This window comes from Chelonoidis abingdonii, chromosome 7 (genome assembly GCF_003597395.2).
Source record: "Chelonoidis abingdonii isolate Lonesome George chromosome 7, CheloAbing_2.0, whole genome shotgun sequence".
In the NCBI taxonomy this organism is placed as follows: domain Eukaryota; kingdom Metazoa; phylum Chordata; order Testudines; family Testudinidae; genus Chelonoidis; species Chelonoidis abingdonii.
This window is the reverse complement of record NC_133775.1, coordinates 23918637-23932595: the sequence shown is the minus strand read 5'-3', so window position 1 is coordinate 23932595 and position 13959 is coordinate 23918637. Positions and strand designations below refer to the sequence as shown.

The 13959-nt window shown below is 39.7% G+C and overlaps 1 protein-coding gene across 2 annotated transcripts in view; it reads right to left on the bottom strand.

Annotated features, from left to right (window-relative positions):
* The window catches only part of TNNI3K (TNNI3 interacting kinase), a 171155-nt gene that overhangs the window by 90552 nt on the left and 66644 nt on the right, over positions 1–13959 (bottom strand). For both annotated transcript variants that reach the window (XM_032782135.2, XM_032782136.2), the window contains 6 exons: positions 13143–13229; positions 11621–11677; positions 10226–10318; positions 10083–10140; positions 9761–9955; positions 9304–9408 (listed from right to left, as the gene is read on the bottom strand). In XM_032782135.2, the coding sequence (XP_032638026.1) occupies positions 9304–9408; positions 9761–9955; positions 10083–10140; positions 10226–10318; positions 11621–11677; positions 13143–13229 (595 nt within the window). The remainder of the gene's footprint in view (positions 1–9303; positions 9409–9760; positions 9956–10082; positions 10141–10225; positions 10319–11620; positions 11678–13142; positions 13230–13959) is intronic.

The following is a 13959-nucleotide window of genomic DNA, read 5'->3' as shown; positions in this document are numbered from 1 at the left end:
CATGGTGTTGGCTGCAGTGTCGTGACCACAAGCTCACATAGCTATATGAATAACAGAACTATTTCAGGGATGAAATAAAATGAAGTATACAGAATGTAAATCTGCACTTCTGTGGTATGTTAGATATGTACTTCAGCATTTCTCAGTACCTTCAAAATAGGATCAAGTAACCTGTTTAATTCAGACTCTGGATGCAAAGATGAAAAAAATACTCAAGAGATATGCAAAGAAAGTGTGGAATGGCATCTTTCTAATTATGAACAGAAAGTTTTGCCATTTTTAAGTCATAAAAGCGATGCAATAACCACTTGCAAAGAAATCTCATCTAAGATATCAAAAGCAATTCATATAAAATGAAAGGAGTTGACATTAGTGAATTGGAAAAAAGAAGGTTTACTTTGATACTGTCACAGAATGCAAATGTGTATTGCTACAAGGACAAGCCATCTGCTATAAATGTTAGCATCCACAAAAGCTGAAAACTGATAGGAAGAGAGAGGAAGAACATATCCAGGATTGTGCATCCAGTACTAGATTCAGTTAAACAAGGTCTAGTCAGATACAAACAACATGTTCAAATATTTTAATATTCTGTAAGGAAAGGTGGAAATGTCTTATTCTACTGAGGAAAGTTATTGAGAGAGAAAACCTTTAAAATAAATGAAAAAATTGAATGTTGTCAGGGTTGCATACATTTAAGACTTCTGGAAAATTTGGAGCAAACTGAAATCACATATATAGAGAAAATGCACCTAAAAACTTACTGGTTAAAGCAATGTACTGTATCTAAGAGGCAGTGCAAAATTGTAGATCAAGGCCATACAGCTAAAATGGATTTCGCCTTTTGCAAAATGTCATTTAGGAATAAAAGCATCTACAGAAACTAATGAAAATTGATGTACTGACTTGGGAAAGCTATTACAATTGATTTAATTTGAAGCAAAGAACACGCAAGAGGAAGCACAAAAACACAGGTTGCATGCAACAAATACACAAATGGCAAGGCTTCTGGAAATTAGAACTATAATTGCTACGAGGATTTGGAAACCTAAGCTGTGAATATGGCTAAAGATTTAGAAAATGATATTGTATATGTCAAAAACTTCAAGAAACTGTGAAGATCAAAGTGTTTAGAAAGTTTTCATGTGCCAGCTACTGTACTGTATGTTCATGGCATAGGGCTTGTGAAAGGCAGAGCAAATTATAACATAAAGAGATATGAATGTGGACACAGCAATGCTCTTATGATATTTATCAAAGTGGTGACTGATCCAAGTAGATTTAGGGGAGTGAAAGGTATTTGAAAAGAAAGAAATGAACTAGCTGGCACCAGTACACATGATAAAGAGAAAATGAAAGTAATATTGATGGTCTCCACAAAAAAGCATAACATGCCCATATTTGAGCTATTGATAGGAGAACAGTCAAGTGAGGAACACAAATTCTTGCCAGATAATAGTTTTCAAGACAGATAAAATTTAAACTCCCCCAACCAGGACTCCCACAAATCACTGTCTTCAAGATTTTTAGCGTCACGTAAACCAAAACCACAGGATGATAAATTTAATCATAAAAATGTAATGGGTTCATACAACGTTCCCACGATTCTTTGAGTGTCTAGTGAATTTGATTTCAGCTCCCATACTTTCCATCAGAATACGTAAGTGATTTGAATATGACAAGTAGAATCATTCTGAGACCCCATGAAATGTCAAATGAAAATATTAATCAAATGCAAAACTAAGCCAGACACACTCAAGAATGGTGTATGCTAGTAGTAATGTAAGCAAAAAAAAATCAGTATAGAATTACAGACTCCTCTAAATTCTTGGTTCAGTAGATCATAGTGGATAGGTTGGCAGTGGCGGCGATCCCTCAAAGTTGAGGATGAGTTCTTTCACAGGTTTTATCTTTCATGGGTCCTTTGGTGAGTGAAGAGATCAATTCTTGAGCCACAGGCTCTTTGGCAGACATTGCCGGTGGTGTTGGAAGATAGGGTTGGACTGCGATTGCTGCATGACTATTGTCTTTCCTTTCTTTTCTGGTGTTTTTCTGTGATCAGGGCAAGGCGATTTTCCTCAAAAGTGGATGTTCCCTCTCTGATAAGTCTTCGCCAGTTATCCCTATCCTGGGCTGCTGTCTCCCAGTCTGTGGTGTCAATGCCACATCTCTTGATGGTTATCTTGAGGGTGTCTTTAAAGTGTTTCTTTTGGCCTTCTCATTTCCTTTCTCCTTTGGTGAGTTGGGCATATAGCAGTTGTTTTGGTAAGCATACATCAGGCATGCGCATACAGTGCCCACTCCACCTCAGCTGGTGCTGGATAATCAGGGCCTCAACACTGAAGATGCTGGCCTCTGTGAGGACACTGACATTAGTGCAATGATCCTCCCACTTTATGCCGAGGATCTTCCGAAGAAAGTGCTGGTGCTGGCATTCCAAGTTTTTCAGGTGTTTTCTGTAGGTCATCCAAGTCTCACAGCCACAGAGGAGAGTTGGGATTACCATCACTTTGTAAACTAACATCTTAGTATATGCTCTGATGTTGTGATTGTTGAACATCCAATGAGACAGTCTGCCAAAGGCAAGGCTGGCACAGCAAATTCTGTGCAGAATCTTGATGTCTATGTCTGCTCTCTGTAAGAGATGGTTGTCAAGATAGGCAAATTATTCTACATTTTCCAGTTCTTCTTTGTCGATGTAGATCTTCCTTGCTGGGTCTGATGATTGACCAGGGACCAGCTGGTGGAGAACTTTGGTTTTGCTGATGTTCAGAGTTAGCACTAGGCTTTTGTAAGCTTCAGAGAAGCAATTAAGGACTGTTTGAAGATTCTCCTTTGAGTGTAAGAACACGGGATCTAAGAGCTGTAAGAACACAGTGGACAGATATGCATTGAATCAAAACAGCCCAGGAACTGGTGCTGTCTGGAACCCATATAACAGTTTATGCAGAGAGGTTCAATAGACATACAGACAGTACAATGCTGTCATCTCCCTCAACTTAAAATTAAGGCACCTTAACAAGACAATATTGGATAACCTGTCTTGCCCCTGTGCTGAACCCACTCTCTGGAAAAAAGAAGAGTTTTCTCTAGAGGAGTCAATCTGGCACCTACCATCACTCCTACATGCACTAATTTTTCTACTTTAAAGAAAAAAAGGAATAGCCCATAGAAACAGAGCTCAGATCAGAGAGCGCACAAACGGTATTGCCACCTCAATGACACTTAGAACTTCGAAAAGTGCAGACAGAGAGAAAGGAATCCTTAAGCTGATACAAGAGAAGATACTTCAGTAGAGCCAAGAGAAGGTTAATAAAGAGCTAAGAGGAATCAGGATTAAATCGTCTGATGTCAAGGCCTCATGCAGCTCGAGATGGTGAGACCAAGAATATCTTTTTCATTCTTTCACTTGTGGATTGAAAGAAATTAGAAAAAGAATTAGAAGAACATGTAATCAATCCTGTCCTTTACAAAATCCAGTAGTTGTGCTCGACTGCCAGATTCAAAAGCATCTTTCAGAGCAAAAGACAGGCAAAGCCTATTAAATGTGTGTTCCTTTTCCAAAGCAAAGGGTCACTAAAAGATCCTTCCATCCTTAATACTCTGAAGATTTAATGAAAGGCAATGCTATTTTAAGATTTCGTAAGGGGCTTTTTATAACAAAGAAGACTTGCAGACACCATCCTCATTACTGCCAAGCTGCCATCCATTCTTTCATCTGTATCACCAAGCCCGATCTTAAGAAACTTTTTATAGATAGTTAAAGCCATCAAATGAAGCTCAGTCGCTAAAAAGACAGATTCTAACATGGTCAGCTGTTACGGTTTAAATGATACCGATACTCTAAGTGTCTACATTTTTATTAAAGTGCTTTAATCATGCTGGTTGAGCTTCCTCACAAAAGTAATATTTGGTCAATCTGGGACAAAGGTGGAGTTCATCCCCAATGCTGGTAACCATCAAAACCTTGAAGGTTAGTTGGAAAAGCAAAATCAAAAATCCAAATTATTCTATTAATGGTACAAAGGAGACAACCTCTAATCCAGGATACTGAATATGAGAGATGCATTTTATCCTCAGCTTCCCTCACCTCATGTTGCGGTTTCATTTAATTTATTATGTGAGACATTATGTGATTTCCAGAGATGAAAGTAAGCTGGTCCGGTCTGGCGTACTGGCAAGAGCCAGTACACAGCTGACCATACTGGCAGGGGGCAGCTTCCCCAGGCCAACAATTTAAAAGAGACCTGGGCTCCCAGCAGTGGCCAGAGCCCCTGGCCCTTTAAATCGCTGCCAGAGCCCCACTGCCGGAGCCCTGGGGTAGAGGCAGTGGCCAGAGCCCCTGCCCTTTTAAATGACTGTCAGAGGCCCAGAGCTCCCAGCCACTGCTACTGCTACCATGGTGCTCCAGCGGTGATTTGAAGGGTCTGGGGCTCCTGGCACCCTGGGGCTTCAGTGGTGATTTAAAGGGCCCAGTGGCTGCCAGGAGCCCCTGGCCCTTTAAATCACTGCCAGAGCCCCAGGGCTCCTGGCTGCCGCTGCCACTGCCACTACCATGGGACTCTGGCGGTGATTTAAAGGGCCTGGGGCTCCCTGCAGCCACCACCACAGCTGGAGCCCCAGGCCGTTTAAATCATTGCCAGAGCCCCTGGGGTAGCAGCAGCGGCAGGCAGTCCTTGGGCTCCAGCAGTGATTTAAAAGGCCTGGGGATTTAAAAGCCCCACCCCTTCTGCCTGAGGCCCTGCCCCTTCTGCCCGAGTTGCCACTTCCTGTTTCCCCCCCTTGCTCAGGACCCCGGCCCTGTGTACAGGCAAGTCTCTTAAGTTCCTTTCACCCCTGGTGATTTCTGAACTTTATGAAGATGATTATAACTGATGAACAAATTTGAGGTGAACAAATTTCCACTGACTTAAGTGGAGTCAAGATTACACGCTTGGTGATTTGCTTCATCTACGACCAGGGAGCAATTCCCTGGACTTTCACCCCGGGCTGAATGGGATTCATGCTCGGGAATGGGATGCATGCTCATAAAAGTAAAAGTTTCAAAGTTCAAGCTACTCTAGTAGTGGCAGGCATCACCAAAAAACCGCAAGCATGCCTTTCACATCATTGACATGAAAGCAAAATGTCATCTTTTGGCAAGTGACTTGATAGAGATTCCAGCATGGCAATTATATGATCTATGGCCTTTTTGTGGGAGGTCATTTTGCATTTGGGTTTGGGGTTTTGGTTTGTGTCACTGTAAACAGGAACCTAAGGGGGCAACAGCTGTGCTTCTCTTACAGAACAGGGCTGCCCCTCTGTGCTCTCTGGTTGGGCAACTGGACAGGGAAGCATTAGGAGACAGAAGTATGTGGGGTATTTCAGGGAGACTCACAGGAGGGACATGAGAATATGGGGGCTCAGAAGGAGAGAGACAGAGGAAGTGAAGGGGGAGCATATGGAGGGGGAGATGGAAATATGGAGTGCAGGAGGGAGAGCAAAAGGTGACAGAGGAATGTGGACTGTGGGAGAGAGAGTAGGGAGGTGTAAGTGAATACAGGTGCAGGAGGAAGACTGCGAGGGGTGGAGGGATGTGAGACAAAGGAATAACTATTCTCTCTGAGGGGGCAGCAATGTAAAGGAATAAACAACTTTTTAATTGTTTAACAGTTGTTGGTATCTGTCTTTCCAGGACAAGTGAAGAAGGTATTTCCCTAAATCAGAAATCAGATCAACAAGGACAGAAACTGATGATTTAGGTGTCCAGAATATCATTCAGATGTAATATTAAAACTCTTAAACCTGTTAGGGTGTCGAGACTAGTGAGCATAGTGTACACAAGAGAAATAGTGAGAGTGTAGGACAGAAACTGAAGAAGCCATAGCTGACATTTTCAAGAGCTAACTTAATTCAGGACATATCCCTGAACACTGGAAAAGAGCAATGTAAAGAAGCAGTAACACACCAGGAAATTAGAGGCTAGGTAGTTCACTGCCAGTTGTAGAGAAAACATTTGGAAATGTTTTTGAAGATCAAGAGGTGTAACATTTACTGCACTAAAAGCACTGCCTGGTTAAGAGTAGCCAACACAGTTGCAAGAAAGGAATATCATGCCTCAGTGACTTGCTGCAATTCTCTGAGGATGCTTCTGGCAGGGTAGATGAAAGTGCAGTGAAGTGGACATCAAATGATTTTTTTTAAAGAATGCCTTCTACCAATTTCCACACTGAAGGGTAATGTGTAAGGTGAGAAGTCATTGATTAGTAGGAAATCTGCCTGACTGGATTACAAGATGGCTAGACATGGGACTTTTTCAAGCTGGAGAAATGGAATGGGGATGCCAAGGGGTTAGGGTTGCATCTACAGCTTGTACTTGACACAATAAGGATTTTAAAATGTAAGAGTTTAGAGTTAACAAATGAGAAATCGGGAGAGAAAAAAAACAAATGTGCAGTATGCCATAGGGACTTCCTCTAACAACTTATATGGAAACATGCCTTTTTGCATTGTGATAAACATTTCCCCAGTTCATTTTTTTCTTTCCTTTTGAGGTGCAGAGATCAGTGCCTTTGCATTGTACAGAGCTGGTTATTGCAAAGCTTTACTGTCAAGCATTCCAACTTGTTTGATAAATGAGCTGCAATTAGTACAGAATGCAATAGACAAGCGTTCGACTGATTCTCAGAGTTTGGTTCTCATGATACCAATGTTCCTGTTCTGCTACTTAGTAATAAAGTTGCACAGTAAGTCTCAAATTTGCAGCTGGCCTCCACTCATATGCCTATGAACATTGGTCTATTTGTATTTGGAAATCCCCAAATCTGCACAGTCAACTTAAGTGATTCTGCATGCAGTCAAGCAACTGGTGCGTAGCTATCCACTTCTGCATCATAATACAGGTATTTGCATGTACAGAGAGATGCACTCAGACATTTGGTAGGTGGACTAATTAAAGCATGCCGATCATTTGAGACAAAGTGTAAGGCAGAATTTATGCCAGGATTGCCATCCTGAAGCATCTAAAAATAATGAGTCAGGCCTTATGTGATTGGCTTAAATATTGTGAGATTTTAAAAATAATTCAGTTGTTTTCTGGTTTTTGAGACTTTATGGTTCATAATATCAAGCTTTTATCTACCATTGTGAGGGACAGAATTACATTTTTTTAAAAATGAAATGTGAGAGTCTCACATAACAACATGACTCTAGGAGCTGGGGCTTTAAACAAAATCCCAGGTAATTGATTTGGGAAACTTGTGATAAAATCATGAGAGTTGGCCACACTGCTCATGCTTACTTTTAAAAGGACCAAATTTGAGAGATGGGGATGGGGGGCAGGGGGGGAATTGTCTTGGGCACAAAGGGTAGTTAGACTCCTGACTTCCACTGAAAGTCAGTGGGCACCCAACTCCCATTTATTCCTTTGAAAATCCCGCCCCCCCCCCCATTTCCCTGACTGAGATAACCTGGCTTACACCTCTTACAATCTTTCATTGATAGAATGTGTTGCACTGACTTGTAATTATTTGTAGCAACTGTGCATATACTGTGTGGACATTATTATTCATATTCTAAATTTTTGGTTCCTCCTAAGTATCCTTTGCACCAACCTGGTGGCACAAAGTAGATTTACAGTTACTGCTAGGCAGCAACTGAAGATTTTCCTAGGGCAGGGGAATCATCAGCTGGGGTATGTCCGCCATATCTACTTCATCTCTCCACCCCTGCCAGGGTCTAGCGAGTATTCTAGGGTGGGACGGAGACATGCCAGGGAAGGTGAACCAGAGCAGGGCCTGAGTCCAATGCAATGCACTCCAGTTACCTATGTGGTGGAATGGCTCCTTAGGAGCTATTATCTGCCAGAACAATTTAGAACAGCTCTGAGGGGTGGAAAAGTGGCAGAACCCCATGAGAGCCAAGCGCTGCTCTTGAGGATTTTGGTCTATTTTTTTGTTGGGCTTCATATGTTACCATTCAAAACAGGTATACAAGTAAAGTCAGAACTTAAAAAAGCCCAAAGGGTTAAATGTTACATTTGAAAGTCCTCAGTTTAAGTATGGATGGAAGCAAGACAAAATTACAGATGTTTTCAAATGTTAAATCCATACAATTAATTCTCTTGATGCTAGCATCAAGAGAAAAGCTATTGCTGCCTCAGTCTCCTCTTGTTGGCACTGACTTGGGAGACAATACAATGAACACTTCTATTTCTTCACAAAGCAAGAGGAGAAAAGTCCAGTTCCATCCCCCAGAGAAAGAAGTACTGGCACAGGAAACTTTTAGTGTAGCCACCAGTTACAGTAGGACATGAAAGCTTTGAGCAAGGATCAAAAGATCATACAGAAAATGAGATGTGTGTGGAGTACAGTTCTGTATTACAGCGGCACTAGGCTGGAATACTGGAAGTGGGTCATTGGGGAATACAAACGAAAATGAATACTGTAATTTCATTGACCCAAAATGCTTATTTAGTGACGGGAGAAGAGAAAAGAAGGTATATATGCCTGATATGGAAGCAAATCCTTTCTGTGCCTAATCAGGTCCTAGCCCTTTACAGTTTTTCATGTAAGGGATTTATTGTTTTACAGGGTGAATTCCATTGACTTAACAGCAAGTTCCTGTATAAAAATCAGTTCCTTCCTTCCTTCAAGAGAGGATGAACTTTAAAAGACCAGGATTGTACATTGGAGAGAATACAGTTGTTGAACAGCTGCATCCTTTTGGAAAGATTACCTTCAGAATTCAACAGACATCACCACGAGCAGTGGTTAGATATGGAACATATGCTAGGAGTGTGATGGGCAGTTGACAGTTTTCAAATCTGTTCCAACATTTACATACATGAATTTGTATAACCAGGTCTTTCATACTCGAGCTTCTCCTGTCACTTTGTATGTATACACCAGCTGACTACTCCACTGAATGTCAAGTAACTATATTAAGGGGTGCAACTTAGTGTAAATTACACAACAGATGTGTATTTCCCATGTCAATTTTATTCTTACTAGATGCATATAAATCATTTCAGAATATGACACATTGCTCTGAAATAGGTATTAGTATGAAGGATAAATAAAATGTATCAAATAAATATTTCAAAATAAATGTGTTAAAGCATTCAACAACACTGACACACTTAGGCCCCATGATTCAATCTGATCCACACAGGTGGACCCATGTGCATGTTCAGAGCCCCACAGATTTAAATGAGATTTTGCACAGGTACAAGGGTCTGGGTGTGCAGAATCAGACTGCAGAATACTGTATTTATTTTAGGGCTACATCCTCCACTGAATTTGAGGGACAAGGAGAGAAACTTACCTGTTCAAGTCCCGATGTATGATTGGCTGTGTAAGATTATGAAGATACTCCATACCTTTGGCAACATCTACAGCAATGATTAATTTAGACTGCAAGTCGAGATTCCTAGATTTAAAACATACAGTACTGGTCAAAATGGACAGATATTAGACAAATTTACTTGCAACGTTCTGAAGAGCTCACGGTAACCTGAAAGTTGTGTCATCTGCAAATCAGAACTGCCTTTTTAGCTGGTTTATTGTAACTTGAATACAAAATCTCGCCAAGTAAAATGATAATTAACTAGCTAATAGTTTTGTGCTTAATTGATTGTTTACTTCACATACCAAATTGTCTGGATTAAAACAATGATTTGGTACATTCCTCTAACTGAAGTGGATAATAAATATTTGCACCAGGGGAGTTCTTATCTCCAGAATTATTTATAATAGGGTCATACAAAGAGTTAATCTGATACCTCTTCTGTTCATGCAGCAGAGAAAACAGTGATCCTCCAGAAATATATTGAGTGACTATAGCAAACTGACTTGGATCATCTAAGCAAGCGCCAACAAACTGGATAACGCAAGGATGATTGAGTCGACAAAGGATAGAAACTTCACGGCAAAACATGTCCACATCTGATTTGGAACAATAGGTATTGGCTCTGTAGCTAATAATTGACATGAAGAGATATCAAAAGTAAGTGAAAAATAGCATGAAAATTATGTGGTATGATTTTTTTGTACTCTAAATTAGGATACTAAAGAAGTAAAATGGAAAAGTCTTCGCAAACTTACCGTTTGATTGCTACAATTTTATTTCTGCATTTTCCCTTATACACTTTTCCAAAAGACCCTAAAATGATTAAAAATAAATAAGCACAAAGATATTTTCTGTGTGTATCAAACTTTTAAAATGGATGCATTCTGCTTTTTGGTACCTGAGCCAATAATCTCATGGAACTCTATTTCAGAGAGCTGAAGATGGAAATGCGATGGCAAACCAGCACGGAGGAGGAGAACATCTGCCTTTTCTGCAAAAGAAAATCGTTATCCTTTTTTGTAAAATATATGTGTGTGAGGGGAAATAAAAGCACTTAAATTGACAAAAACATTACACAGTAGCAGCTGATTTTCCTACCGTAAATTGGTTAACTGGTAATCCCATTTCTTTTTTTTTCAAAACCCATGATATACCCCAATAATAAACAAGGATTTGCAACATTACACCTGCCTCAGAGTTTCTTGGCTGTAAAGTCTTATCATTGATGAACACTGTCCCATAAGCATATTCTGTCTGGATCATGTGATTATTGCATAAAATCCTTTATATAAGGAATTTGTTCCCTATTCTGTGTATCCAGCACTCACTACCAATGCTGTGGTTTTTATTTGTCATCTGATCTAGTGTTCAGTGGCACTTGGAATCCGAACTCTGATGTGCAAACATCCCTAAACTGTTGATCCATGTGGTCTACCACAATGTGCTTATACGAATATTTCTAAATAGAACATTTTAATATGCATGGTGATTACATGTAAAGAATATAAGCAGTAGAGTACACCCAGAGCTAACATTTGAAATGGAAAATCAAAAGGATCTCAAAAAATGAAATACTTTTAAATATAAATATGCAGCTGAATTTTTTGGCTATGTCTGCTTCAATACAACATCATTCATTTTTGGATAGCATCTTTCTTACAAAAGTATCCCCAAACATTTCACAGCAGATTTCAGTCTAATGTTTGTTAGCTCTGCATTCATCTATTCATGTTTATTTCTTTAGCATCAGTTCACAGTCTCATATTTTTTCTCAAAACAAAAGATTTTGGTTTGAATCTTAAAAAAAAAAAGTCAATTTTTCTGGAAATTTAAAAGTTTAAAGAAAATAAAGAGACATGGTGGGTGAGGTAATATCTTTTATTGGATCAACTTCTTCAGCTCTGTGTAAGCTTGAAAATGTCTCTCTCTCAGCAATAGAAGTTGGTCCAATCAAAGGTATTACCTCACCCATCTTGCCTCGCTAATATCCTGGGACCAACAGGGCTACAACAACACTGCATAAAAAGAAAACAAATTAAGACCTAAATAGTATGGCTTTGTTCCTGCCAGAAACTGAGCACCTCTGTCTCCACTAAAGTCAATAACTCAGGGTAAGTAAATTGCTTTCCAAAATGCTCCCACAGGAATACCGCTCCTGTTTCATCACATTTTCTTTACATTTCTAAATAAAAAAAAAGCAGGTAAAATTGATCATGTGCTATATATTCAGGATGATTAACACCTTTAGCAACAGAATATAAAACTTGTTCCCCTCCCCCCACCATTAAAATACCTTTTGTCATGCTTTTAATCTTCCCTAGAGGGGATGGAACAGAGACATAAGAACCATCTGAAATCAAAGAAGAGAATGAAGTTAATGGACTTTTCGGAGAATAGTATAAATGCCTTTCTTGATCAAAGAAGTAAGGCAATTTTTACTTAAAAAGTAGAGAAAAAGTGGGCAAGAATATCACTTTAAAAAACCTGACAGGACTGTAGGCTTGTATTTTTAAACACACATGCTAGGCCAGATCCTCAGCAGGTGTATTGGCATAGCTCCATTGGTGCCCATTAGAGCTACAGTAATTTATACTCACAGAAGTTCTGACCTAATACAGTTACATATATGGACGGAATTTTCTAAAGAGCTTTGGGTCATATTTGCACGTGCTCAGCATCAACCACTGGAGACAAGCTTTCCAAAACATTCACCACCCAGAAGATCACTCTTTTGACACTTTTTGGCCAGATTCCCAAAAGAGCTCAGCACTCACTCTGCACTGAAAATCTGGCCACTTGTTTAGATGCTCAGATCAGAGCTGAGCTCTTTTTTAAGATTTGGCCTTGATTGCGGATGCTGAACTTTTAAAAACATGACCCTCACCATACAGTATACATAGAGGTATCAAAAGAAGTGATGAACTGATGAAAAAATTAAATCTGTTCCGAGCAGATTTAATTTCTGTGTCTGCATGTGTTTGTAGCTTGCTGGAGTTAAAATTCAACGATTTGTGCAAGCTCAGCCCTCTGGAGATACACATGCTTTGGAAATGCAGTGTACCTGAAGAGGAGCACAATGCAGTTGGGTGATCTGGGCTTTCAGGGCCCAATATTAGTCCTATGGATATCAGTGGGAATTTTTCCATTCACTCACTGGGAGCAAATTCTTGCCCTAGGTATAAATCCATAGAATTTAAGCAAGGATGCTTCATGTCTCATTTTCTCTGTAGATACTTTTCTTAACAAAATATAAAACTTTTGTGAGCCAATCCCACAGCTGAGATTAGCAAATTTACTTCTTGCCACTTGTCATTTAGTCAGCAATAGAGAGTGATATTTTTCTAACAAAAAGAGTAATTAATCCTTGATATGGGGCAATTAGGTAGCTAAAGACATTCAAAAATATGAAGGATTGGGTTGAATATAGAAACTTCCTGCATGTGAATAATCAGACAGACATCAAAGGAAGACAAAACAAAGAGAATGCCTAAACAAGGTATTAAATATGTAGAAAGGTATGCGTAATGATTATTAAGGAATGATTTTTATTTCAAAGTTCAGTTTTTAATCTCTTACCAGTATCAAAGTGACAACACTGCTCTAAGATAAAGGAGAAGTTTGGACACACATCAGAGACACATAGTACCTGAAAAACCGGGACAGTCATGCCATTAAATTACCTTCAAATGTAAACTCACTGTACCAGATGGGGCCTGATCCAAAGCTCACTGATGGCACAGGAAAGATTATCGTATATTTCAAAGGACTTTCAAATGCCCTTCAGGCTATAAAGTGACTAGCTTATCAAACTGTACCTCCTCCAGGTTGGGAGTATTCATTACAGGGTGAGTCATCCTGGGGTCTTTTATAATGCTTCAGAAGGGTAACAATGGCATCGTGTCCTAAAGGAGGAGGAATGATGGATTTGCATATTAAATGTCAATATTCATTACTTATTATTTCTTTATACAAAATTAGGAGAGTTTTAAAATAAACAGTGCTTCTGTTTTTGAAAACATATAAAGAACTCATTCAGTGACTGTGATCAGAAATGTGATGTGATTTTGAGCTAGGTGAACATGGGAAAAATCTGGCTGAATAAAACAAATGTAATTTTTCACCACAGGTTGGAATGGCATGCTGGGTTTGATTACACTAAAAAAAAAACAAAAAAAACTATACATGGCAGCAAGTCTCAGACCCTAGGTCAACTGACAGGCTCCTGGGCCTTGCACTATGGGGTTAAAAATAGCAGTGTAGATGTTCAGATTTTCACATAATCACACGACTTAAGAGCTGGAACTTCAAGAAACACACCATGAGCCACAAGATTTGCTATGAAGTCCTGAGAATTTGCAATACTGAGCAACTGCTTTCATTCCATATTTCAGGAGGGGAAAAGTCATATTAGACTAAAGCTGGAGCCCAAGTTCTGAAACCCGGAGACAGGGAAGGGTCTCACAGCCTGGGTTCTAGCGCAAGACCGCACATCTGCACTGCTATTTTTAGCCATGTAGCTTGAGCCCTGTGTGCCCAAGTCAATTGACCTAGGCTGTGAGACTTGCTATTGTGAGAGAGTTTGTCTGTTTCTTTTTGCAGTATACACATATCCACAAATATTACAGTGACAGA